At 41.5% G+C, this 25,444-nt stretch overlaps 2 protein-coding genes across 2 annotated transcripts; both read right to left on the reverse strand.

Moving 5' to 3' along the window:
* Nucleotides 1-1,649: 1,649 nt before the first annotated feature.
* On the reverse strand, nt 1,650-10,933 carry ca4c (carbonic anhydrase IV c). Its single transcript, XM_027273873.1, has 8 exons — nt 10,841-10,933; nt 6,168-6,215; nt 4,869-5,033; nt 4,605-4,750; nt 4,375-4,467; nt 4,223-4,289; nt 3,248-3,411; nt 1,650-2,984 (listed from the first exon to the last, which is right to left on the reverse strand). The coding sequence occupies exons 1-8, from the start codon at nt 10,893-10,895 to the stop codon at nt 2,793-2,795; spliced, it is 930 nt and encodes a 309-aa protein (XP_027129674.1). The 5' UTR covers nt 10,896-10,933; the 3' UTR covers nt 1,650-2,792.
* Nucleotides 10,934-12,780: 1,847 nt separating this feature from the next.
* Nucleotides 12,781-23,552, reverse strand: aldh3a2b (aldehyde dehydrogenase 3 family, member A2b). The gene is made up of 11 exons (XM_019272894.2): nt 23,401-23,552; nt 20,648-20,810; nt 19,716-19,947; nt 15,786-15,871; nt 15,398-15,606; nt 15,184-15,301; nt 14,907-15,048; nt 14,390-14,556; nt 14,204-14,303; nt 13,492-13,730; nt 12,781-13,321 (listed from the first exon to the last, which is right to left on the reverse strand). The coding sequence occupies exons 2-11, from the start codon at nt 20,807-20,809 to the stop codon at nt 13,307-13,309; spliced, it is 1,470 nt and encodes a 489-aa protein (XP_019128439.1). The 5' UTR covers nt 20,810; nt 23,401-23,552; the 3' UTR covers nt 12,781-13,306.
* Nucleotides 23,553-25,444: the final 1,892 nt, after the last annotated feature.

Consider the following 25,444-nt stretch of genomic DNA (forward strand, 5'->3'; position numbering starts at 1 on the left):
TTCCTGTAGTTCTTGACCAGGTTTGCACACACTGCAGCAGGGATTTTGACCCACTCCTCCATACAGATCTTCTCCAGATTCTTCAGGTTTTGTGGCTGTCGCTAGGCGACAAGGACTTTCAGCTCCCTCCAGAGATTTTCTATTGGGTTCATGTCTGGAGACTGGCTAGGCCACTCCAGGACCTTGAGATGCTTCTTACGCAGCCACTCCTTAGTTGCCCAGGCTGTGTGTTTTGGGTCGTTGTCATGCTGAAGACTCAGCCACGACCCACCTTCGATGCTCTTACTGAGGGAAGGAGGTTGTTGGCCAAGATCTTGCGATGCATGGCCCCATCCATCCTCCCCTCAATACGGTGCAGTCGTCCTGTCCCCTTGCAGAAAAGCATCCCCAAAGCATGATGTTTCCACCTCCATGCTTCATGGTTGGGATGGTGTTCTTGGGGTTGTACTCATCCTTCTTTTTCCTCCAAACACAGTGAGTGGAGTTTAGACCAAAAAGCTATATTTCTGTCTCATCAGACCACATGACCTTCTCCCATTTCTCCTCTGGGTCATCCAGATGGACCTTGACATGCACTGGCTTGAGTAGGGGGACCTTGCGTGCGCTGCAGGATTTTAATTCATGACGGTGTAGTGTGTTGCTAATGGTTTTTTTTTTTGAGACTGTGGTTCCAGCTCTCTTCAGGTCATTGACCAGGTCCTGTCGTGTAGTTCTGGGCTGATCCCTCACCTTCTTCATGATCATTGATGCCCCACAAGGTGAGATCTTGCATGGAGCCCGAGACCGAGGGAGATTGACCGTCATCTTGAACTTCTTCCATTTTCTAATAATTGCGCCAACAGTTGTTGCCTTCTCACCAAGCTGCTTGCCTATTGTCCTGTAGCCCATCCCAGCCTTGTGCAGTTCTACAATTGTATCCCTGATGTTCTTACACAGCTCTCTGGTCTTGGCCATTGAGAAAGAGAGGTGAGATGTTGTAGTTTGTTTGGACAGGTGTCTTTTATACAGGTCACGAGTCCAAACAGGTGCAGTTAATACAGGTAATGAGTGGAGAACAGGAGGGCTTCTTAAAGAAGAACCAACAGGTCTGTGAGGGCCAGAATTCTTACTGGTTGGTAAGTGATCAAATACTTATGTCATGCAATAAAATGCAAATTAATTACTTAAAAATCATACACTGGGATTTTCTGGATATTTGTTTTAGATTCCGTCAATCACAGTCGAAGAGTACCTATGATAGAAATTACAGACTTCTACATGCTTTGCAAGTGGGAAAACCTGCAAAATCAGCAGTGTATCAAATACTTGTTCTCCCCACTGTATATGCCTGTACAAATGACATCTCCCAGTGTAAAATATATGTGGTGTTCTAGTTTTCTAGTTTGAAATGAATGCTGACATCATACAATCACTGTCAAATTACCGTTAGATAACTTCATGAAGCTCACGTGATGTTGAGCTCCACACATTGAGCTCAAACTAAAGGTGAGGCAGGCCAAATGTGTTTCTTAAACAAGTCATCCACAAATGTTAAAGGCAAAAGTCAAACGTTTTTTTAGGTTATTTATACAGAAACTTTCCTAAAAAATATTCAAGAAGCAGAAACAGATTTGTTTTTTTATTTTTTTCATCGAATCAGCATTTGGTGTTCTCACTAAAAGCTCAATGGGAGTATTCCTGAAGTCAAACAATTAGTTCTTAGTCTTACTGGGGGTCCAATACATTCGCTGGTTTACACTGTCCATTTATTTTCTGTAGTTTTCTGCCATGAATGTTGATTATATACAGAGCAAGGCTTTACACTTAAAGATGATCACATTGTATTCATGAATTGAGAAGTTGTCACTCTGGAAAAGATCACAGGTATTTATGAATATTTACAACTAATTAGTTTTTCATACAAACAGAGCACAGTACATTTAGTAAACCTTAATCGTCTACATTCATCTGTGTGAACAGTACAGAGATTGTATACATGGCAAGTAAAGAGAAATAAAGAAAAAACTCTGCACTTTTTATTCCTTACACTTCTTTCTGATTGGAAATCATAAAGCAGATTAGAGGTGAGGCAGACTAATTTAAGAATGATAATCACATCGTCAGTATTACTATTTGATTATCTGAAGAGACGATACACGCAAGCAGTAAAAGATTGGAGTCCACAGCCGTGCTACCAGCTGTGTGAAGCTCTACTTAGGCACCTCAAGCTAAATGCTAATGACAGCATGCTAACATACTGACAGTGACAATTCTAACACTGCTGTTTAGCATTTACCATGCTAACATTTGCTAATTGGTACTAAACACAAAGCAGCTTGTGGCTAATGGAAATGCATCCATGTAATGTATTTGTCATGGAAGTATTTGGTCATAAAACAAAGTGTTTAATTCATTTGAAATTTTGACCTCATGATGGTAAAATGAAAAAAACAAAACAAAGGTTATTAGAGTTTATCCTGGGAGAAATATCAATGGGTAAAATTTCATGGCAAACCATCAGGCGGTACATCATTTGGAAACCATGAATAACAATAACAATAGCAATTCACCTCCAGTAATGAGTCTTAAATAAATGTACAATCTGAGTGAATGTGTGAATAAATGTACCAGTACTACAGGAACTTCTCTCACTGTCACAACAGTCACTTAGCAGAATTAATCGGGCCATGGTTTATGCGCACACGCAGCTGACATTTTGTTTAATGAATAACCACAAACATATTTAACAGTTTGTTGTTTATCACACATACAGTAGCTTTTGTCACTTCAATCAGATGTTTCCATGTGCTGAGTCAGTTTATCAGACCCGTCGTCCCAAGCGTGACATAGAAAACAACTGAGAACCACAAAGGCATCACGCTTTTCAGAGACGCACTCGCCTTGGACCGGTACACAACTCTGCCGTCAAGAGGCTGCGTAGGCCTGAAAATGTCAGTCATGGGCTGTCCCGTCCAGAATTTGCACTGCTGAACTATTGCATCCAACTGGAGTGGAGAGGAGAAAAAAAGGAGTAAGTGAACAAGAATTCTTAAGGTCTTTTTACCATTTACCAACACTTTTGTTGTATGTCGTGCCTAAATTCTATAAAGAATTCATTTTATGAAGCATTTAAAGGATTTCTAAAGGCTTGAATGTATCTGTATTGTTTGTTTGAAGGTTCAAGATAATGTTTAATGGCAACATTGAGTCTTCATGGTTGAGGAAATAGAACCATGTGCTGACCCAGAGCCAGTCAGTAGTTACTCACCTGTCGACTGCTGATGGACAGGGTCCTGTGAAACACTGTCCAGGCAACTGCCTGCTCACATCCTGGAGTTGTCATTGAGCCCACGTAGCGGTAGTAACTGTGGAGCTCCTTTGCTGATGGGATAATGTCACTGAGCCGAAAGTTTGTGATCACTGTGCTGCTGCCTTAACACAGAAACAAAGCAAGAGAGGAGTGTGGAAGCAAAGTTGGGATTTGGTAAGATTGTGCAATCGAATAAAAAAACTGATTTCATTAAAAGTCTAAAGTCCCAAATATTATTACTGATTTTTTTACATATTATGAAAAAATAACTTTTTCAGTTCTTCTACATTAACATTTTTGAATTTGTGTTCAAAACCACCCCAGTGTTAAAAACATTTTGCGTGAGCTGCTGCAGCCACACAGTCTCTTGTGGCTTGTCTTTAAAACACGCTGTTCAGATTTTGAGCCTGTAGTGACATCACTAACAGGCTCATGAACATATTCCAGAACCAGAACCACCCTACAGGTTAGAAAAGATTACCATGATTACCATGAGCTAACATTAACCGTGAGTTAGCCATTGATGCTAACAGCTAGTTAGCGTTAGCTTGTGCTAATCAGCGCTAACACCTATTTAGACTGACTCTGGTTCAAACATTTTTATTGTATCGTGTGTTCCTGTATGTGCAAAAAATTTGCAAACAAAAAACACATAAGGTTGTAACAATATGTACAGCCATGTTTCTCCCAGTCCTTGAGCTCAACTGTTGTCATGGTAAACTGACACTGGGAGGAATAAGCCAGCCGTCTGAGCACTGAGCATTACAGACACGGTACAGAGAGAGCTGCTGTGTTTGAGGGATTTTGCCAGAAAATCTCACAGACATGTCATTAAGACACCTGGGAACTCTGTGAACTTGTGGAAGGGGTATAATATGACTCTTTAAAAAAATAATAATAATAATTAAAAAAAAGGTTTGTTTGTGCTCATACCATTGTTTTGTACTCGGCCCAGAGCAGCTATTACTGGATCCAAATGAGGATGATCATCTGCTGTTTCCTGTGCGGAAGACGCCATCATCATTGTGACACAAGCCTAAATATTCAATCAGTAATGAAGATATAAATACATCTTAATGTATTACCTCAAATAGGAAGGCAAGCAGAGCTATACCCGCCATATCATGTTCTGCTTCTGCCAGAGAGCCATACGGCTCCTTGATGTGGACTATGTGCAGCTGGAAACACAAAACACAGAAACGTGTGTAGTGTAGAGTGTATATGTGTGAAGTGCATGTTATTGTTAACTAAAAGACATCTTCTAGCACAACACCTGTTTCTCAGAATAACAAATGTTGCCTCCTGTGCGACGTACCTCCATGGGGAACCTTTCTCCATCAATGGTGTGCTCTGATCCTGGTCTTCCATTGCCTCCCCAGTGGAAATGAAACTGGGCAGCCCTGTAGTGACCAGGCAGAGCTCCTCCGGTTAGTCGGACCAACTGTGGTAGAACAAAGTGAGCTATGGGGAAGACAGGCTGTCAATACAGATGTCAAACTAAACAAAACAGAGGTGTTCAACATCTGTGAAAGAATCTGGTCTGCGGGGGATGAAAACAATAAAACAGGCTCTCCATTACCAGAGTGTCCTTTGTTTTCCACTGTGATGTTGATTGAGTTGGTGTGGCCGATGAAGTCGAAGGGTGGCAGGGCGCTGTTGACGTGGACTTTGCTGGTGACTATATTAATTGGTGATTGGCGTAATCCTCCACAGCTGGGAAACTGAGCTGCCCAGTGGCTGGGGTCTAAAGAATGCAAACATCAGCAACATCATCATCAAATTTCAGATGCCATGAACTGATTTATTTCATGCTGCACATAAATCAGGTCTTTTATTTAGTCCAATCTACCCTAGTCTTCTTCAGCGTAAGCCTGCCTATATAAAGTTCTTACATGTTACACCTTTATCCTCCATCACCCTCTGTTGGGATAAGACTGCTAGTACTGCTAGTACTGCTAATCCCACTGTGAATGAACATACAGTATAGTCTCAGCTAACTGGCGGTGTAGTATTTGAAAGAAGTGTCCATTTCAACCAGCCAGCAGGTTGGGTTGGATCTACTGCTGCAATCCACAAGTCAGAAGTTGATTGTTCAGAGTTGGTATTCTCTTATTCTTACAATCTAAATGTCCCATTGCATCTGCTTCATTGCAACTACAGAGATGTTACATCACATTTACAACACAAACACTGCATACATGTCCACTGTGTTCACCAGACTGAGGTGACTGAGCAAGTAGTGTGCAGTGTGCTCTTAGAGCCTGCTGCATGTGGCCGAAAACAACACTACAGGAGCGATGAGAAGGAACCAGAAAGGTTGTGAATAATAATCTGAAATATAAAGCTCAATAGAGATGGAGGCCACTATAGAATTGGATGATAATTCTGTCATCACTATGAATTACCCCTTTTACATACAAATGGTCATGTGATCTATGATTAGAGATGGTTGATTATAGACATGGTGTCTTCTTTTCTCCAGGTTAGTCTGACCAATATAATAAAATCAAAATGAAGGTTTGTGGGGTGGTGTTTAGCTCAGTTGGTAGAGCAGCCTCCCCATGTACAAAGGCTCATGCTGCAGAAGCCCAGGGTTGAAATCTGACCTGTGGCTCTTTCCCACATGTCATTCCCCATCTCTCTCTCCCTGCATTCCTGTCACTCTTCAGCTGTCTCTATCAGAAATAAAAGTTATAAAAGGCCACAAAAAAAAAAAGTGTTAAAGGTTTAAAGCAATTTTCAAACAACGAAGTCAGTGCAGGTCAGTTTTGCTTACAGATGCTTCGGCAGATCACAAGCTTGTGGTGGTGAATATGTAAGAATGTGTTCTTTCAGTTTTGGATTTTTTCTCTTCAAATATTTTCTTGCATGGTCTTACCTCTGCATGTGTCATCACAGGAGTACTGGCTCTGGTAACACCACTGAGCTGGAGAGAAAGGACAGCCCTCAGGTCAGACTCAGACACAGTACACAGTACAAATCAAATCAATTTTATTTGTATAGCCTAAAGTACATTTGCCTCTGAGGGCTTTACAATCTGTACAGGGAGTGACACCCTCTGTCCTTAGACCCTCGGTTCCAGTGAGGAAAAACTTGCCCACAAAAACCCTTTAACAGGGAAAAAATGTGGAAGAAACCTCAGGAAGAGCCACAGAGGAGGGATCCCTCTCCCAGGACGGACAGACGTGCAATAGATGACCACGTGTACAGGACAAATCAACACAAACATATTGTACAATTACAATGAATGATAAAATGACAATGAATTACAATGAATGATAAAATGACCACAGTAGCAGATATGGTAGCAATAATAACAGGAATAATATGTGTAGTGGATGTCGTGCAGGATCACAGCAGCAGCAGCCAGTGCTCTATCCTGCTGGACGACAGAGCACAGAAACTCTGGGGAAGTTTGGTTAGTAACATGCATTAATGAGACATGTCCACAGATGGAGAGAGAGAGAGAGAGAGAGAGAGAGGGAGGGAGAGAGAGAGAGAGAGAGAGAGAGAGAGAGGGTAAGGGAGATGTGACTGCATCTTCAACCAATACAGGCCTGTCTAGGCATATCCCTGGGGGGAGGGGGAGTCCCCCAGCAGTCTAATCCTATGGCAGCATAACTAAGGGATGACCTGAGCCAGCCCTAACTATAGGCTTTATCAAAAAGGAAAGTCTTAAGTCTACTCTTAAAAATGTTGACCGTGTCTGCCTCCTGAACCCAGAATGGTAGTTTGTTCCACAGAAGAGGAGCCTGATAGCTGAAAGCTCTGGCTCCCAATCTACTTTTGGAAACTATAGGAACCACAAGGAACCCAGCGTCCTGAGAGCGCAGTGTTCTAGAGGGGTAATAAGGTATTATGAGCTCTTTTAGATAAGATGGTGCCTGACCATGAAGAGCTTTGTAAGTAAGGAGAAGAATTTTAAATTCTATTCTAGATTTAATAGGTAGCCAATGCAAGGAAGCCAAAATGGGAGAGATGTGATCTCTGATCTTGGTTCCTGTCAGAACACGTGCAGCAGCATTCTGAATTAACTGCAAAGTCCTAAGAGACTTATTAGAGCAGCCTGATAACAAAGAGTTACAATAGTCCAGCCTAGAAGTAACAAATGCATGGACTAGTTTTTCTGCATCCGCTTGAGAGACAATGCATCTGATTTTAGCGATGTTACGTAAGTGGAAGAAGGCAGTCCTTGAAATAAGTTTTATGTGGACGTTAAAGGACAAATCCTGATCAAAAACAACTCCAAGATTCTTTACAGTGGAGCTGGAGGCCAGGGTGATCCCATCTAAAGTAACTAAGTCTCTAGAAAGAGAGTTTCTGAGGTGTTTGGGTCCAATTACAAGAACTTCAGTTTTGTCTGAATTTAACATCAGAAAATTGTAGGTCATCCAACTTTTTATATCCTTAAGGCATGTTTGGAGTTTAGTTAACTGATTGGTTTCAGGCTCGATCGATAAATATAATTGGGTGTCGTCAGCATAACAATGAAAATTGATAGAGTGATTCCTAATAATGTTCCTCTAAGGAAGCATACATAAACTAAATAGAAGTGGTCCTAGTACAGAACCTTGTGGGACTCCGTGACAAACTTTGGTCTGCATGGAGGATTCATCATTGACGTGAACAAACTGAGATCGATCTAAGAAATACGATTTAAAACCAGCTTAGGGCGGTTCCTTTGATGCCAATTTGATGTTCCAGTCTCTGTAAAAGAATTTGAACAGGACAAGTACAGAGATGAGACCTTTGTCTGATGCCATTAGGAGGTCATTACACAGTACAGTATATTCTTGTCCCTTGTACCAAACAAGATGTTGAGTATTAATTCTCCTCACTTACACGCTCTGTTAGCTGCAGGGCTTTTTTTTTCCTCCCTCAGCAATCTTAGCTGATCTGCTAATGTGTTTGTGCTCTGCAGCTGAACTTTGTCTCTTTCACACACACATAAGCCAGGATAATTATTAATTCTCACATTACTTATCCTCTTTGTGCTTATCACTTAAATTGTAATGATCTAACACATAAACAAAAATGTATGATATATTACAGTCACAAGGACTTTTAGAAAAGCTGTTAGATGCAGCCAGAGTTCTGAGTTTGAGGTTACACAAACGTGGGAATGATAATGGGACAAAGCAGAAGCTCTTTAAACGGTGGAAAATGAATTCAATTATATAGAGTAAATGTTAAATCTGTAAGTTGTGATTTTTTGTTGTTGTTTTAATGCACTGTTAGGAACCAACAACAGATGTCTGTCTGAAATTGAAATTCACACCATCAGCAAAAATACTTTTTAACAGTGAAACAAAGAGAAAAGTCAAGAGAACAGAACTCATTCAATCATGGAAAGGTTTCTTTCACTGAAGTCGACAGAAGTGTGTCAGAAAAATGATAAAGTTTTTCAGAATATATGCCTGTTGTTCAGGGCCGGTCCTAGCTATGGGCAATGTGGGCGGCCGCCCAGGGCGCATTGTCCGTGGGGGGCGCACGAACGCCCGAAAAAGCAAAAAACCTCGGTAATTTTCGATACCGCTCATTAAGTTAGGGGAGCGGGCGCCCCGGGAGCGGGGTGTTGACAAGGCAGACGGGGGCGTCGGACAGACCGATGGGGGCGCACGCATCCCGGGGCGCATGGCGCATCCAGGGGCGCACGAGAAAATGTTCGCCTCGGGGGGGGGGGTTCGCCCAGGGCGCAAATGTGGCCAGGACCGGCGCTGCTGTTGTTACACGGCACAGAAGCTCTGCTGTTCATGCTAATAGATTGTTCCTTGTTTGTCAGTGTTAGCACTCAAAGAGCTCGGAGCCAGTCAGAGCTGAATAAATAGACCATAGCCCGGTTTACACTGTTAAAATATGCATTAACTGTCTGCATATTCCTGTTCAATCAATGATCACATTGGAAGTTAAATTGCCATTATGTATGGCATATTACAATACATGGAGAAACTTCACTTCTCATACAGAGTTCACCAATTAAATTAGCTTAATTAAAGCCATCGCCACAGACAAGTGAGATTTGTGTTGTGATTACACTGATTGCATTCAGTGTAAAGTGGCTCGCCGGCTCAAAAAACCTTTATTCAACTCCTCAGCTGCCTCGACATGGCTGCATTAAACGTGTCCATTCAACAGGTGCTGATGAAGTCATTTAGTCTTGTGCTGTGCTTTGTATTGTACTGCTGATGTGAATAAAAGTCCAGTGTCTGGTGGGAATGAAGAGCGCTATAGAGAACCATTTAGCTAATATAGCAATACAGATTAACTCCACTGCCTCCCACAATGCCATTCTTTGAAAGGGGACAACAGTTCTCACCAAGTGAGAACAATGCACAGGTGGAGGTTGGCTTTACTCCACCTGGCTCATACACCTGTATCAATCTGGGCAGTGCAGAAAAGTCACACGTGAGACAATCCACTGTAAACCCAGCAGCTTTGATTAGAAAGTCTTTTCCTTTCCTTAAAATTACATCCTGGACGAATGACTTCATTCAATCTGTTTAATTATTATGTGTTTGTATGTTTGTTATATGTCTTTAGCCATGAGGTGAGTTTGAAGAGAAGAAATAACACATTCTCCTTGGTGGAACTCAAAAGCACAGACAACACTGCAGCTCAATTCAGTGGTTTAACTGCTACAGTCTAACATGGTCTGCTGTGACCAGTAGCTTGTGGTGGCTAATGTTAGCTGATGTCAGCAAACGTTTTACTGTCTGACTTACAAAAGTAAAAAAAAAAAGAAGAAGTCATTTTTCTCTTCTACTCTTATGACTCAACAAAAGTTACATGCTTTCATCATAAAACAATCAAATTCTACTTAAAACAAGAGCTTCAGATCAGACATCAGTCAAATATCTGATTAGTTGATCATCAGAAAGTTAATCACCAACTCTTTGGTTTTGTTTAATTGTATTTCAAGAAAAAAATACTCATGACTCAGGTCATGTGGCCGTTTCATCTTCTCGTGGGAGAGACGGCTGCTTTTCCTCATCTTACATGGTAAATGAAAGGTGTTGGGCTGTGCCCTGCTGCTCAAACAAAAATGACATTTGATGACCTTGAGCTGGCATTCACATGATTTTTCAGTTAGTTCAGAAAATAATCAGTGAGTATTGATTAAAAACGATCATCAGTTTCAGTCCCTCATGAATCATCTGCTGGGATTAATAAAGTAAATCTTCTTTTTCTTTAATCTTCTCATCACTGGTCTATGTGTCTACATGACTCAGAAGCATAACATAGTGAAGTTAGACAGTAATTTAAATAAAAAGTGAAAATTGTGTAAGATTTAGTAAAAATTTGCAAATATTTGTGAAGTTATTATCTTGTGATCCCTTACAGCACTTTGAGAACCACTGCCATTAAAAATGTTTTATATCTGTGAGCTATGTTAATGAATTCTAGTATAAGTATATCTGAAGCAACCTCCACAATGTGATACTTTTAATATTAAACTGAAATCAAGTTCAAAACTCCCAAATAAGAATGCGTGGGAAAGAAGTTTTAATTCCTTTCCTCCATTTTGAAGTCCTTTTAACGTGTGTGTCCTACCTGTGCCCTGAGAGAGGAGAGACAGCAGAGTCAGGAGGTAGACCAAAAAATCCATGATCAGCACAGAGACCAAAGGAGATGCTACAGACTAGCCCCAGCTGTCTTCACATACTGACTCTGAACTGCATTTGAGGGTGGGACGGAGACAGTCATGAGTATGACAATAGGTGTGTGTGTGTGTGTGTGTGTGTGTGTAAAGGTGAGAAAAAAGAACTGAGTCGTCAGGTGTCTGAAAGAGGAAAGACAGACACCTGGTGACAAAATAAGACGGCGGTGTTGTTGTCAGTCAGTTCCCTGTGTGTCTTTCATCAGACTAAAAGCTTTGTCACAATCCCATCAATGCCAGTTCAAACTGTTTTAATGTGCAGTGCACTGACAAAGGAACAGTTGAGTTGGTGTTAATTAGATTTGAGTTAAAGAACTCAAAGAATTCTACTGGACCTCTGCAGCCTGTTCCTCTTCTCTGTTTCAGGCTAATGGCTTGATTAGCCACTACCAGCACAAGACAATCAAATCTCTGTCCAAATTGTCGGTGATCAAGTTGAATTGTAGGTAATGCAGTTTTAGATTCTTAGCATGAGTCTGACAGTGTTACAGGAGTTCAATGCTAAATCAGTGATGTACTTCTTTAAAGGTCCAGTGTGTAGGATTTAATCACATCTAGTGGTGTAATCACATTGCAATCTCCTCACATCAACCTTGTGTTGTAAAGAAGAATTAACACGTGTAGAGTCATTGTTTAGTTTGTCTGCTCTGGGCCACTGTAGAAACACAGTGTTTCAACATGGAGGCTCTCACTGTAGATATAAAAGGAGATTTTTTTTTGTAAAAAATCTAAAATAATCTTATCTTCAGGTGATAGTTATGAATATTATATTCCATGTCTGCTTTGCTTTGAAAATAGAGGCCCCAGTTCTTACTGCACCTTTAAGATCAGCATTAAATTAGTCTCAGGCTCTTTTTTCACAACAGATCTTTTTAAATGACTGATAACATTTAGTGAGTCCATTTCAGGATCCTGGTATTGTGCAAGTCTGGTTTAGAATTGAATGAATGTCTGGCCCAGGGTCAACTGGTATCAGCTCCTGACCCCCCATGATCCCACAATGGATAAGTGGTCACAGATCAATGGATGGACAGTAGGAATAATGGATGAATTCCATTTAGCTGCTTCAGTTTCATGGTCTTGATATTGTGCATGCTGCCTTACTGTCACACTGTCTCCTGTTGTTAGTAACACCTGATCTATTTCCTTTGATTAAGGCCAGTAGTTTAGAGGCATCATTAATGTAATATTATCTACACCTGTCGCTTTTCTGTGTAAAGTTTTCCTGTTCCAACACATGCAGGTTCATTGGTGACTCTAAATTGTCTGTAAGTGTGAATGTGAGTGTGAATGGCTGTTTGTCTCTATGTGTCCTGTGATGAAATGGTGACTTGTCCAGGGTGTACCCTGTCTCTTGCTCAAAGTCAGCTGGGATAGACTCCAGCTCCACCGTGACCCTGATCAGGATTAGAGGTTACAGAAAATGAACATAGACTTACAACATGATGAGGGGTTGTAAAATTATGTATATTTGATAGTCTCACTGTAAACTGCAGTATATAAAATATTGTGTTTATTAGATTGGAGTAATACATAATGTTAATAATCAAATCAGACACTGATACATGTAGAAATATATTTATTTGAATATTAATCCAATATAGAAACACATACGTATTTATCCAACTATTAATATCAAAAAATGATTAACTACTGTTTGAAGATTAGCAAACAATTTATAACTACTTGTTTGTTACAGGCATTTGGTGTTTTTCATCCTTCACATGTAGTTTGATTCTGACACGTTCTAGTTAACTACAGAGTCTCAGAGACAGACGTGTCTTTATCTCATCGTACACTGGACACTAATGATCAAGTGCCTTTAGTTTATGGCTTCAGTCATTGAAATAGAATGGACACAAAATGAAGTGTAGGTGACTTCTACACAATAAAAACAATTTCATCATGACAAGAAACTGCAGGTTAGTTCAACTTCATTTTTCTCAGTCAGGTGTTCAAATCACAGTAAAATGAAAAACATGGACAGCATGCTGTCAGTCGTACAGTGTTCTACATTTACTTCAGTTACTTGTCACAGTTATTTCATTTAAAGTCATCAAGTGTATTTAATATATATGTATTCAATTCTAAATCAAGCAAACCTGGTCTAACGGCTGAAGATAGAACAAATGAACACAAATGTGAAATACAGAATTACCTTCATTAAAATGGGATGCTTTCTACAGTGAACTACTTCAAACTTGTGACACTGTTGCTGAAATGTAAGATGGACTTAAGGCCCCTCCCTAACATTGCCTGTATTACAGCCGTCCTGATACTTTTTGATTGTCTTTTTGTCTCTCTGGTCCTCAGGATAAAGTAAACAGCGGGCTTGTAATCTGAGACACAGTGGGATGTCTTCAAAGGAGATAATTCTGGGGAAAAAAAAAAGATATTATTTAGATATAGTCTATTGGCCAATGACTTCATGATTTGATGATGATCTTTAATCTCTCACTGCGGTGCCCCCTGGTGGCACTGCAGTATGTATGTGTGGTCTGTTCTGCATGTTGCAGTGGTATTAATCTCTTTTTCTTTAACTCACCTGTAGAGCAACTGCAGCCACCACAGCCAGGACAGCTAAGAGCGCCATGCGTCCCAGCCAGCCCAGGTCTAAGTTCTTCAGGATGAAGAAGCGCGCCCAGCCCAGTTTCTTGAGTGTGTGAGGTGGGTACCGCATGCTGTTCACCCCCTCCATATTCAGCTTCTTGATGAGACAACCACGCAGGTGGCTCAGCTCGTCAAAGGTGAACTTGCCGTGGTAGCAACCCATACCACTGTTTCCTGTACATGAAAACAGAGGGACATGGTGTGACTGTGTAAACACGTGTTGACCTCTAGACTGATTACTTAGATCAACACATTCAGCCAGTAGAGCTGAGCTGAATATGACAATGTACTATGAACTCTACAGTCCAGATGTCAGGGATGATTGAAGAAACAAAACTGGATATATGTTCACTGTCTCCAGCAAGTCTTTTGTAGCAAACTGAAACAAATGAAAACCAGTGTCTGCCTGAAAGGTGAAGTCACTGGGTATTTTCAAGCACAGTGGGATGGGACATTTTAAATGGTTTGCCATTCTAGAGGGCACCCTGGTGGCCCCTACATGGCTTACATACCTCTTCATGTGGCCAAATAAGGTGTGCCTATATATGATGTATATATGTGTAGGTTGTAGTTTCAGCAGAAGAAGCAGAAGAGAAACTCGTGTCAGTTCATCGTGTCACTTCTGCTTCGTCCCTGTGTGTACTCACCCACTCCCCCGAAAGGCAGAGAGCTGACAGAATAGTGCACGAGACAGTCATTGGCCAACAGTCCACCACTAGAGGTCTCGTCTCTGATTTGCTTTATCACCTTCAGAGGGAATTTAAAAGAAATGTCTCAGTCTACATGCATTGTACATAAAGAGGTGTGCTTATGTTATGTCTGCTGTTAGATACCTGGTCATCCTGTGTGAAGACGTAGAGTGCCAGAGGTTTCTCTCTTTTATTGATAAACTTAATGGCTTCCTCCAGGCCGCTGACCGGCAAGATGGGAAGCAAAGGTCCGAATATCTCCTCCTGCATCACCTTCGCCTCTGGCTTCACATCCCGCAGAACTGTGGGGGCTGAACACAGCACAGAAACACTGTTTATCACATGCATGTTTTAAAACCATATAAAGTGGGGCGGTCGGTAGTGTAGTGGGTTAAGCGGCTGCCCCGTGTGTAGAGGCTTCAGTCCTCGCTGCAGCTGGCCCCGGTTTGAATCCCGCATCGGACGGCCATTTACTGCATGTCATTCCCCCTCTCTCTGCCCCCTGCTTCCTGTCTATCGTCAGCTGTCCTATCATTAAAGGCATAAAAGGCCAAAAAAATAATCTTCAAAAAAAACATATAAAGTTGCAGTAATGTCACATGCTCCAGTAATTGAGCCCTGATTGGTTTTCATGTGAAGGGTTGGTGGCTGGTAGTATTACCTATGTAGCAGTCTGACTCATCATTGTCTCCTCCCACAGCGATGGTGCTGCCTTCCAACAAGTTCATTATCCTCTTGAAGTGGCGCTGGTTGATGATGCGCCCATAGTCAAGGCAGGTCTTTGGGTTGTCTGTGTAGAACTCCTGCCAGAAAAATAATCAATATCAAAACAAAACAGAGCCGGTACTTCTTAATTTGAATGATTGTTCTTTTTTTCTCCGTTCTGTTGTATAAACCATGACCAGAATCTCAGAGAGACAGGTCTCTGTCTTCTCTACCTTAATAGACTTCTTAACCTCTGCGATGACCCGGTCCTGAATGCTGGGATCACAAAGGATGTAGTCTGGGGCAATGCAGGTCTGACCACAGTTAGTGTACTTTCCCCAGGTAACACGCCTACACAGGAGTTAAAGAGTTAACAGGAGGGTATCAGGAAATGAGTAGGGAAGGAACAGAGAAAGAAAACTCGCCACATTCAATCATCATTCTGACCTGCAAGCTACACTTATGTCACAGTTCTTGTCAATGTAGCAGGGGCTCTTGCCGCCCAGCTCCAGGGTGACAGGTGTCAGGTGTTTGGCAGCAGCCTCCATGATCACTTTGGCCACTGTGCTGTTGCCGGTGTAGACAATGTGATCGAACTTCTGGCGCAGCAGCTCCTGGGTCTCTGTCACTCCTCCGTTCACTACAGGGTAAAGCTCCTGACACAGGGTAGAAACACACTTCAGGTCTAACGGTCAACTTCACTGCTTCTGTACTTACTGCACTCTGCCTCTATAGGGCAGTATCATCTGCTTAAGAAACGTTTCATGAATAATAAAAGTATCTTACTTAACTTTAAAGAACCCTTACATGCACATCATATGAACCCCATCCTTACTTTATCAATGTAAAGTGGCAGCAGTTCCTCCATGACCTTTGCTGTGTGAACAGAGACCTCAGAGGGCTTCACCACAGCGGCATTACCTGAGCAGGTAAATGACAAAAGATTGATATTACAAGATAGAAAGACATGGTCCACGAAGTCGTGGCAAACTGTATCCATTACACTGTTAATCTTAAACCGTGCTTTATTTGACGATTTAATGTCGATGTCAATGATGTCAACGATGACAGATGGCACAAAGTAATCAGAATCACTTTTATTCGCCAGGTATGTGTACACACACGAGGAATTTGACTCCAGTTACACTTCGCTCTCGAAGTTAGTACAAACGTGTGCACAGTATGACAGTATGAGTGTAGATGATATTTACATAGATCATTTGTAATTTACAGATATTATACAGCTGATGTTACTGACAGTTGAGTCTGGTTTTAGCAGTTCATCACAGAGACAGCCTGAGGGAAAAAACTCATCATGTGTCTGGATGTTTTGGCATGCAGAGCTCTGTAGCGCCTCCCACAGGGGAGAAGTTTAAACAGGTTGTGACCAGGGTGTGATGGTCTGCAGAGATGTTACCTGCCCGTTTCCTGACTCTGGACAGGTACAGGTCCTGAATGGAGGGCAGGCTGACACCAATTATTTTATCTGCAGACCTTATTCCCTGTTGCAGTCTGTTCTTGTCCTGTTTGGTGGCTGATCCAAACCAAACAGTGACTGAAGAGCAGAGAACAGACTGAATGAATTGAGTAGAATTGTGTCAGCAGCTTCTTTGGCAGGCTGAGCTTGCTGAGCTGGCGCAGGAAGTACAACCTCTGCTGGGCCTTTTTGAGGATAGTGACTATGTTGGTCACCCACTTCAGGTCCCAGGAGATTGTGGAGCCCAGAAACCCAAAGGTTTCAACAGCAGTCACAGTGTTGTTGGTGATGGTGATGGGTGGCAGAGTGGGGGGCTTCTCCTAAAGTCCACAGAATGTAATCCAAAGATTGCTCTCCTCCTTATATGTCTCAGACATGCAATTTAAAACTGTTCACTGTCTGCACTGGTCCAAAGCTAGACTTTCTAAGATCAATTCCGACATAGATCCCACATGTGATCGATGCAGACAGGCTCCAGCTACTCTGTTGCTCATATTTTGGACATGCCCGAAGCTGCACACATTTTGGCAATCTATATTTGAGACCTTTACTGAGACATTAGGAAGAGTAGTAAGACCGTCTCCCCTTATTGCACTGCTTGGGGTGACCCCGGAGGATAAACCCTTATATATGGTGTGAAATCAGCATGATGACTGACTGCACTCTCCTGGCCAGGAGAATATTGTTTAAATGGAAAGATATAAGATATACTGTTTTACATAATTTGGCAACCTTTTTTGACCTGTGTTGAAGTTATGGATGCTGACAGCATTGCAATGTAACTATTCTCTGTAATTGTATTTCTCTTGCTCTTTTTCTTTTATGGTGGTCTGCCTGTGTACAATGTGTAATATGTATGTTCTCTGTCTGGTACTGGGCGGTTGGAGGTTGTGTACTTTTTCTTTTAGTGTTATTTTGTTTGTTTATTTTTTGTCTATTAATCCCTGCCCCCCGTGTCTATTATAATATATATATTATAAATTCTAAAAAAAACAAACCTTGATCTGTGCCTGGGTAACAAACTATGTAGTTCTTGTGATAATGCTAAAGATAAGGGTCAGAGTTGCATTATAGGAAGATTCACTTGTCAGGGTGAGAAACAACTGAACTTTAGTTTCTTGTAACCGTGTTGAAGGTTTCCAGCCACATAAGATGCAGGCAGCGCCGGTCCTGGCCACATTTGCGCCCTGGGCGACCCTCACGGCCACCCGTGCGCCCCTGGATGCGCCGTGCGCCCCCATCAGTCTGTCCGCCGCCCCTCTCTGCCTTGTCAACACCCCGCTCCCGGGGCGCCCACTCCGCTAACTTAATGAGCGGTATCGAAAATTACGGTATCGAAGTTTTTTTCTTTTTCGGGCGCTCGTGCGCCCCCCACGGAGACTGCGCCCTGGGCGGCCGCCCACATTGCCCATAGCTATGGATGCAGGGCAGGAACTATAGGAATGTCTGTTACTTTGACCAACTTGAGTTTGTGAGTCTGATCACTCAGCTGAAGTACTTGTGTATTCTCTGTGTGGTGTTCTTTGTAATGACATTTTAACATATTAACGCTGTATACTCATATTGTCTTCTTAACCTCACTGTTCAGTATTAAAATAACTTTGCTTACATGTTCATCTTTCACTGGAAATTCCACCACAAACATATACTTGGTAGAGTTATGCAACAAATATGTTTCAGAGCCTTCATCTTTTATGCTATCTTTCCCAACTGAATCAGGACAAATTTAGTATTAAAAGTGTTCATGTTTTTTTGATAGAAGCAGCTTAAGAGTGACAGAAAGGTGGAGGGGGTGACATGCAGCAAAGGGCCACAGATTGGAGCCGAATCCAAGCAGCTGCAGTAAGTAAAATTCCCTGTTGTGGGATGAATTAAGTACAATCTAATCTAATCTAATCTAATCTAATCTAATCTAATCTAATCTAATCTAATCTAATCTAATCTAATCTAAGGAGTGAGGCTTTATACATGGGGGGCATGCTCTACCTGGTTAACTACCAGGGCAGCCATGCAAGTTCCATTTTGAAGAAATCTTGGGTTCATATATTTAGTAACATTTAAAGTAGCAGTGTGTAGGATTTAATGCATCCAGCACTGTACTGTCTCCTTCCTGTGTTTAATTAGTCTGTACTGGGCTGCTGTCCATTCAACATGAAGAACATTACATTTCTGCCATATAATGGAGGCCCTGAAATCTGACACACTGGACCTTTAAGTCAAACTTTGAAAAGTATCATTTATTTCTCTTTCCTCCAAAATTTCTAAATGATCTATAGTAACTAATATTTTTGCAATAACTGATATTTCTGGCCACTTGGTGGCAGTGGTGAACTTAATAACAAATTATTTTTTACACATTCAGCAGTTATGAAGCAACACAACATTACCATTCATCTTCAATCATGTTACATGATGACCTGATGAATATAAATCACATATTAACCAAACATTTGTCGAGTTGCTGCTTTACCTGTGTGTGTTTGCTGTTTGTTGTTGATCAGGCAGTTTGTGTATCTGTATCTTTCTCTCATTGACCTATGAGGCCGCGATGGCAGTCAGAGTGTAAGATCTGATAAAGCTGTCACAGGAGGATAAAGGATAAAGTCCATGTTGTGCAAACAGTGCACAGCATGGACTGCAGCCTGACTGGACTCAGTTCACTTATGTCCCCTGGACATCAGTGTTTGGGTCTAAAATAGGTTTTATCCGAGTGAAATACAAATGAGCTCTCTACCTGCAACAGTCCTCGTAGCACTAATATGTAAAACAACCCTAAACAAAGGATTCAAGCAAATAAAGGATCAGCCAAAAGATGTTAAAATGACTGCAGTGTCATGCTAAACAGCCATAATAAACCACTCTACTCTGAGGTTTGCATCACAAAGTGATCAGAGCTTCTATACAAGCACAGGGTGGCCATTTAAGGATAGCTCTGAGCCATACATGAATTATTCATGAGTTCACTGATTATCTTGGAGCTCAGTGATTCACTCTGAGTTTAACTTTGTTCTTTGAGTGTTTACTGATAGTAACGCTGCACAGAGTTGAGAGTTGTACACAGTGATCTGTCACCCATTTGTCATATGATTAATATGTTGGGTAATGTCTGAATGAAAAGGGAAGTGGAATGGTTTTGAACAGACAGATCCCACCTCAAAGTTTATCACAGGGCGAGATAGAAACATGAACGCTGACCTTGTTACATCACACACATGCTGCCCTTTCTCCCACTACACCTAACCCCATACATGCACACACACGCTCCACACACACTGCACACTACAATACCAGCAGCAATGGCTCCAATGAGTGGCTGGATGGTGACAGCCCAGGGGTAGTTCCAGGCCCCGATGATGAGCACCACTCCGAGAGGCTCCGGCTGGATGTAGACGGTGTCTGAGAGGGTCAGCAGGTTCTTCTCCACGGGCCGGGGGGCTGCCCACTCCTTCAGCTTCCTGATGGCAAGGCTGATCTCTCCCTCCAGACCCAGAGTCTCATACAGCTGGGTCCCCACCTCGCTCTGGGGATGGAGATAATCAGACTTGTTCACATCTTATGTTGTATTTGTGTTTGTCATATTTTGCTGTATGAACTGATTTTGTTATAAAGCTTTTTTTCAGATTGTTACTTTAGTCCCTTCCTTTGTGGAAACCATAACTGTTTTTTTAATCTACCCTCCACGTCTCACCCTTTGCTTGTTTCACAACTGTTGTTCCTGTATGATCCTGTTTACTCTTTGGGTGTCCCTGACACTTCTCACTATGACAAATATTTGATCAACTATTTGTTCATGATCAACAGTTTAGTTTTCCAGATCTGTTTATATTATCTCTCTTATATTCTGTTTTAATCTCTCTTGATTAAGGTTGGTGAACTTTATTCTTCTATCGTACCGTAGATAAACAGCTCTCCTTCCCCGTTAGGTCACACCCCTACAGGGCAGGGGCAGGACCAAGCCTGGGCTTAGCATTTAGCCACTGTTAGCAGGTGGCTGTGTGGTGGTAACCAATCATAGTCCCCAGAGGATGAACCCAGGGGAACACAGTCAGGGGAAAGCACACTACAAGAGGGAACTTTATTAATCTATCCCAGGCAAAGTCTGGTCTAAACCTGCCACACATACTCGATTACTTTACTCTGATTAGTTTTAGTCCCAGAGACTCTCAAACTTGTTGGAGACCAGATATTGATTTGGACCATATAGAAGACTGACTACTCACCTTATTGAGGTCTTTCTTGACGGCATCTGAAATCTCCTTCTGTCTCTCAATGAATAACTGCTGCAGGCTTCTCAGCTGGTAGATCCTGTACTCTAAAGATCTGGACCTGCCTGTTTCAAAGGCTTTTCTGGCATGAGCCACTGCCTGCTGCTCCCGAGACATCCTGTGAAAAAAAGAAAATCAAAGGTTAATCTGTTGTTCGGACTGTTCTTTGCCCATTTTTAGATTAACCGGGAGGTGGCGGAGGCAGGACTGCCAAGATGGCAGCAGCCAGAACCACCACACTCTAAAACATGTGGGTGACGTCACAGAGACAACGTCTATGTTTTACATTGTTCTACTGTCTCATTGTGGTTCACAAACTGTTTTTTCTCCTCCTGACAAATGAAACGGCCCATAACAAACTGTTTTCTCCATGCACATCTGGCCAACTGAACTAGAGCTACAATGATTAGTGGATCAATTAATTGACAGAATGAATCGTTTAAGTCATTTTTGAAGCAATATTTTTTTTGTTTCAGCTTTTTAAATATGAAGATTTCCTGCTTTTCTTTTCTTTTTTCCTTTGGGTTGTTGGTGACAACATTTTATGAATAATTAAAAATGATAAGCTTAATCAAACATCAAACAATAAAATACAGACATAATCATTAGTTGCAGCCCTAAACTTAACTTCTTCACCAATCACATAGTTAATACTTCCTACCTATATTGGTTATAAACAATATATTATACATTAGTTATCAGTGGCGTCACTAGGCCACTGATAGGGAATATTTTAGGGGGGCTTCAGCCCCCCTAAAATATTCTCAAGCCCCCCTAAATAATTTGGTGGTGTTTTATTATTATTTTTATTTATTAAATTTTTTTTTCACAAAACAATGCCTATTTATGCAATACAAAGTGGCCAGAATATGAGTTTAAACCAATAATCATATAAACTGTCATTATTCACTTAAATATGATCATAAATCTCATTTCATCGGGTACGGTAGAGAGAGCCCCTTCAGTGCGTCATTATACAATCCATTCCACTTTTTCATATAGAGAACGCCCACATCACTGAAATTCCAGTCCATGTTTTCCATGCGACCCTGCTCACTGCCGCTTGCGTGTTTACCTCTGAAGTACACAGAGCCGAACCTCACAGCGGCAAGAGCAGAGCGCGAACGCATGGGTGAAGGATGGACATTAGAGCCTTTTTCAAGAAAGTAAGCATTCATCACTGCTGGTAGTAACACTTAGCTAACAGCAGAAAAGTTCCATGTAATTAATAAACCAAAATGTTCCGTGTTTGAAGGTGTATGGAGGCGTCATCGTCTTAGATTAATCAATTGATTGACAAAGCTTTAATTGGTGCTCTGAAAAAATTTTCGGCGCGCGCAATAACTTTTCTCCTCTATGGGCTAAGCCACCCCAGTTTCTTAAACCTAGTGACGTCCCTGTTAGTTATACAGTTGTGTTCAAAATAATAGCAGTGTGTTGAGTAAAGGCCAAAATCCTGGTGCTAGCTTTTATTTCTAGACACACTGATGCACTGTGAACACTGCACATTCTATTCCAAATCAAAACACTATGAACTGAAAGAACCTGAAGATTTAACTTTCCTGGGAATCACTGAACTAATATTTAGTTGTATAACCACTGTTTATGAGAACTGCTGTGTCTCTCATGGAGTCTACTTCTGGCACCTGAGGACAGGCATTCATGATTCTTCTGCATTTCTTGGATGGTTGGTACAAAAGATGAAATATGATGATGCTATAAAACAGTACATGTATATACCAGAACAGCTAAAATGAATAGTTGATTAATCTGTTAAATAATTGGCAATTATTTTGATCATCATTTAAACCATTTTTCACACACAATTTGCTGCTTTTCCTTTTTATTATTTTTATTTATTTTTGATAAACTGGTTGAACAAGACAAACCTTGTAAAGATTCCACTTGAGGCTCAGGGATTTTATTTTTATTTTTTATTTTGCAACCAAATAATCAATCGAGGAAACAATCAGCAGATTAATCCAGAATGAGAATATTCATTAATTACAATCCTTTCAAATATGCTCCATCTCAACCAACTAGGCTGCAACAGTAATGAATGCTTTAGTAACAACAACAACAATAATCCTCCTGATTCTTCCCACATACTTTTACCCAAGTAACACTTTCAATGCAGGACTTTTAATTGTAATAGAGTACTGAATGAGTACTTAATGAATACTCTCTCTTCTACTTGTATTTTTATACTGTGGTACTGAGCTAAAGGATTAGTGCAGTACTATAGGGCTGTGTAATAAGAGCAGCTGGCCATTGGTCCACACAGTGATGCAGGTTAAATGACTGTGTGTGTGTGTGTGTGTGTGTGTGTGTGTGTGTGTGTGCTCAGTCTTTGTAGAAAACACACAATGTGTAATAACAGTGTAAGAGGAAAACTCCAGTTGGTTTACTGGTCTACTGTGCAGTGCTGCTCACACACACACACATACACACACACGGTATGACATCCGGTCAGTCCCGTATGCTGGATAACGGACACTTAACGTTTTAACTGTGTAACTAAGCATGAAGTGTTCTCGGTTGTTATGGAGTATATCCCGTGTTCGCTGTAGTGGACTTGTATTCTTGTATAATCTCCCTTTCTTTACAAAGAGTTCGTTTCGACCTTCAGCACAGTTCCTGCTCCCTCTGTCCGGTGGTTAACCGACAGACAGAGGAGACACCGGGCCGTTCATTTGTTTCATTCCTACCTCAATGCTGCAGTAGCGGTTGTTTTCTGGGAAGCCTTCCCGGTCCTGGTGGTGAGATACCCCGGCAGAGGAGCGCAGTGTCAGCCGTAGATAAACAGCTCTCCTTCCCCGTTAGGTCACACCCCTACAGGGCAGGGGCAGGACCAAGCCTGGGCTTAGCATTTAGCCACTGTTAGCAGGTGGCTGTGTGGTGGTAACCAATCATAGTCCCCAGAGGATGAACACTACAAGATTGACTTTCTTTTCTTTTTTAGCTGACATTAGTTAGTTGCATGATGACCCAAAGTTCTCTCTATAATCATAAACAATAACAAAAAAATGTGATAACATCAACCAATGCTAAAAGCCTGGTCGGCCTCACCTTTGTACACAATTCATCTGTGGGAATTAGACACCTCCCTGTGTGTTAAAGTATCCTATTGCTTATCAACTGCATGACAAGTGTTGCCAAGTAACAACTGTGAGCATGTGAAGGTGGGGGGCAGGAGAGTTTTTAGAATCATTATTCAGTCTCTGTTATGGATGTATGTATCCCTCTTTCATCAAATGCCAGCAGTCACACTGAAGCTTTAAATCTCAGCACCATGTGATAATCTCTGACATAATGATCCAGTCTGATTTTCCTGGAAATCCTGGAATTGAAAAAATATTCTATGTCAGGAGTGATATCTCATCATCTACCGGGCCTGGTCCAAGTTCCTGAGAAACAATGAGTCAACCAGTTTATTTATTTGTTCTCCTTTGTTCATCTTTATGAAGACAAGTGTGAAGACATGACCAGCACAAGCCCATCGTGGGCCATAACACATGAACATAATATCAAACACAAACTGGTGAAAGAGAGTTACTGTCACATTTGTGAATTCATTGAACAAGAAATGATCCAGCCTGAAAGCACAGCTCTCCTCATGGACTTTCTGCTCTGCACTCCTGATTTCTGTCCTTTCATCCAAAGTGAAGCTTAAGTCACACCAACCTGCGAAATCACATACCAATATTTCAATTTCTTACCCTCAACATTCCTTCTGAGCCATAATATCTATTTATTTTGTAACTATAGCTGCACTAAATCATGCCTCATGCTTTCCCTTCTTCCCCTGCAGAGTCTGACGTTCTTTTATCCACAGCCGAGCTGGATTCACACTCAGCTTCTATTTCTCAGATCCAAAAAGGCTTTTACAGCGCAGGACATGGGTGAGGAGTAACCCCCTCACCTTTAGCCATGTAGCAACTGGATTAGGCCCAAAAGTCTCTCTCAATTGAGGTTGACAGGAAATGTGGATGGAGTTTCCACATCAAACAGCGGCCTGGGGAATGGTGTTTGTGTATTGTGAAGCGAGGATGTAGGTGAGGGAGAGGAGGGCACAGCGTCATTCACACCTGAGTGTCGATCTTGATTTCTTAGAGAGGAGTGTGGACACAGAAGACCAGCGTTTTTCTGTGTGCACACCTGAGTTTGTGAGGCATAAACTGAAGCATTCAGACACAGAGAGGAGGACAGTTTGTGTATTGTGAGTTTTTTTCATAGAAAAGTCAGGAACACAGTTTGGGCTGCAGAGCAGGACAGAGACACAGAGTGACATGAATGAGGAATATGTGAGAAGAAACAGAAAGAACTTGAAAGCAGGTCACGTCTGTATGTGATTTGACCACTGACACTGATTTTAGTAACATTAGTTTATATTTATATATTAAGTACAATAAGTCAAAATCTCATTCTATAAATCTCAGACTAAAAAAAGTCTCTCACATATAAATATATAGATGGGTGAGGAAAAGCCAACATCACGTCTCTTAGTCTGTGAGCAGAATGAGTTGATTCAGTGCTCCTTTGCTCAGCTTCTCCAAGTGTCTGAGCTCCACTAGAGGGACATTCCTTCACGATGGTGGAGGAGCTTGCTCTCTAACACATTGCTTGAAAAGATTTGCCATCAACACAAGATCCACAGAGATGAAAGTGGGTTTAACATGTGGGAAACATCTGCATATCATATAGTTCTCTATCATTTTATTTGTGTCTCCCGTCTACATCATCACCTTTACC

Source organism: Larimichthys crocea, chromosome XXII, assembly GCF_000972845.2.
Source record: "Larimichthys crocea isolate SSNF chromosome XXII, L_crocea_2.0, whole genome shotgun sequence".
Classification (NCBI taxonomy): Eukaryota; Metazoa; Chordata; class Actinopteri; family Sciaenidae; genus Larimichthys; species Larimichthys crocea.

What these genes read in the sequence shown, in the direction of transcription:
- ca4c (XM_027273873.1), bottom strand. Translation starts at nt 10,895, where the DNA reads ATGGATTTTTTGGTCTACCTCCTGACTCTGCTGTCTCTCCTCTCTCAG. An exon ending in GGGCCGAGTACAAAACAATG is followed by an intron (nt 3,412 to 4,222) that starts GTATGAGCACAA and finishes TTCTGTGTTAAG; the next exon opens with GCAGCAGCACAGTGATCACA. An exon ending in TGTCCATCAGCAGTCGACAG is followed by an intron (nt 2,985 to 3,247) that starts GTGAGTAACTAC and finishes TCTCCACTCCAG; the next exon opens with TTGGATGCAATAGTTCAGCA.
- aldh3a2b (XM_019272894.2), bottom strand. Translation starts at nt 20,809, where the DNA reads ATGTCTCGGGAGCAGCAGGCAGTGGCTCATGCCAGAAAAGCCTTTGAA. An exon ending in GACATAAGTGTAGCTTGCAG is followed by an intron (nt 15,302 to 15,397) that starts GTCAGAATGATG and finishes ACTCCTGTGTAG; the next exon opens with GCGTGTTACCTGGGGAAAGT. An exon ending in AGGTTAAGAAGTCTATTAAG is followed by an intron (nt 15,049 to 15,183) that starts GTAGAGAAGACA and finishes TTTTTCTGGCAG; the next exon opens with GAGTTCTACACAGACAACCC.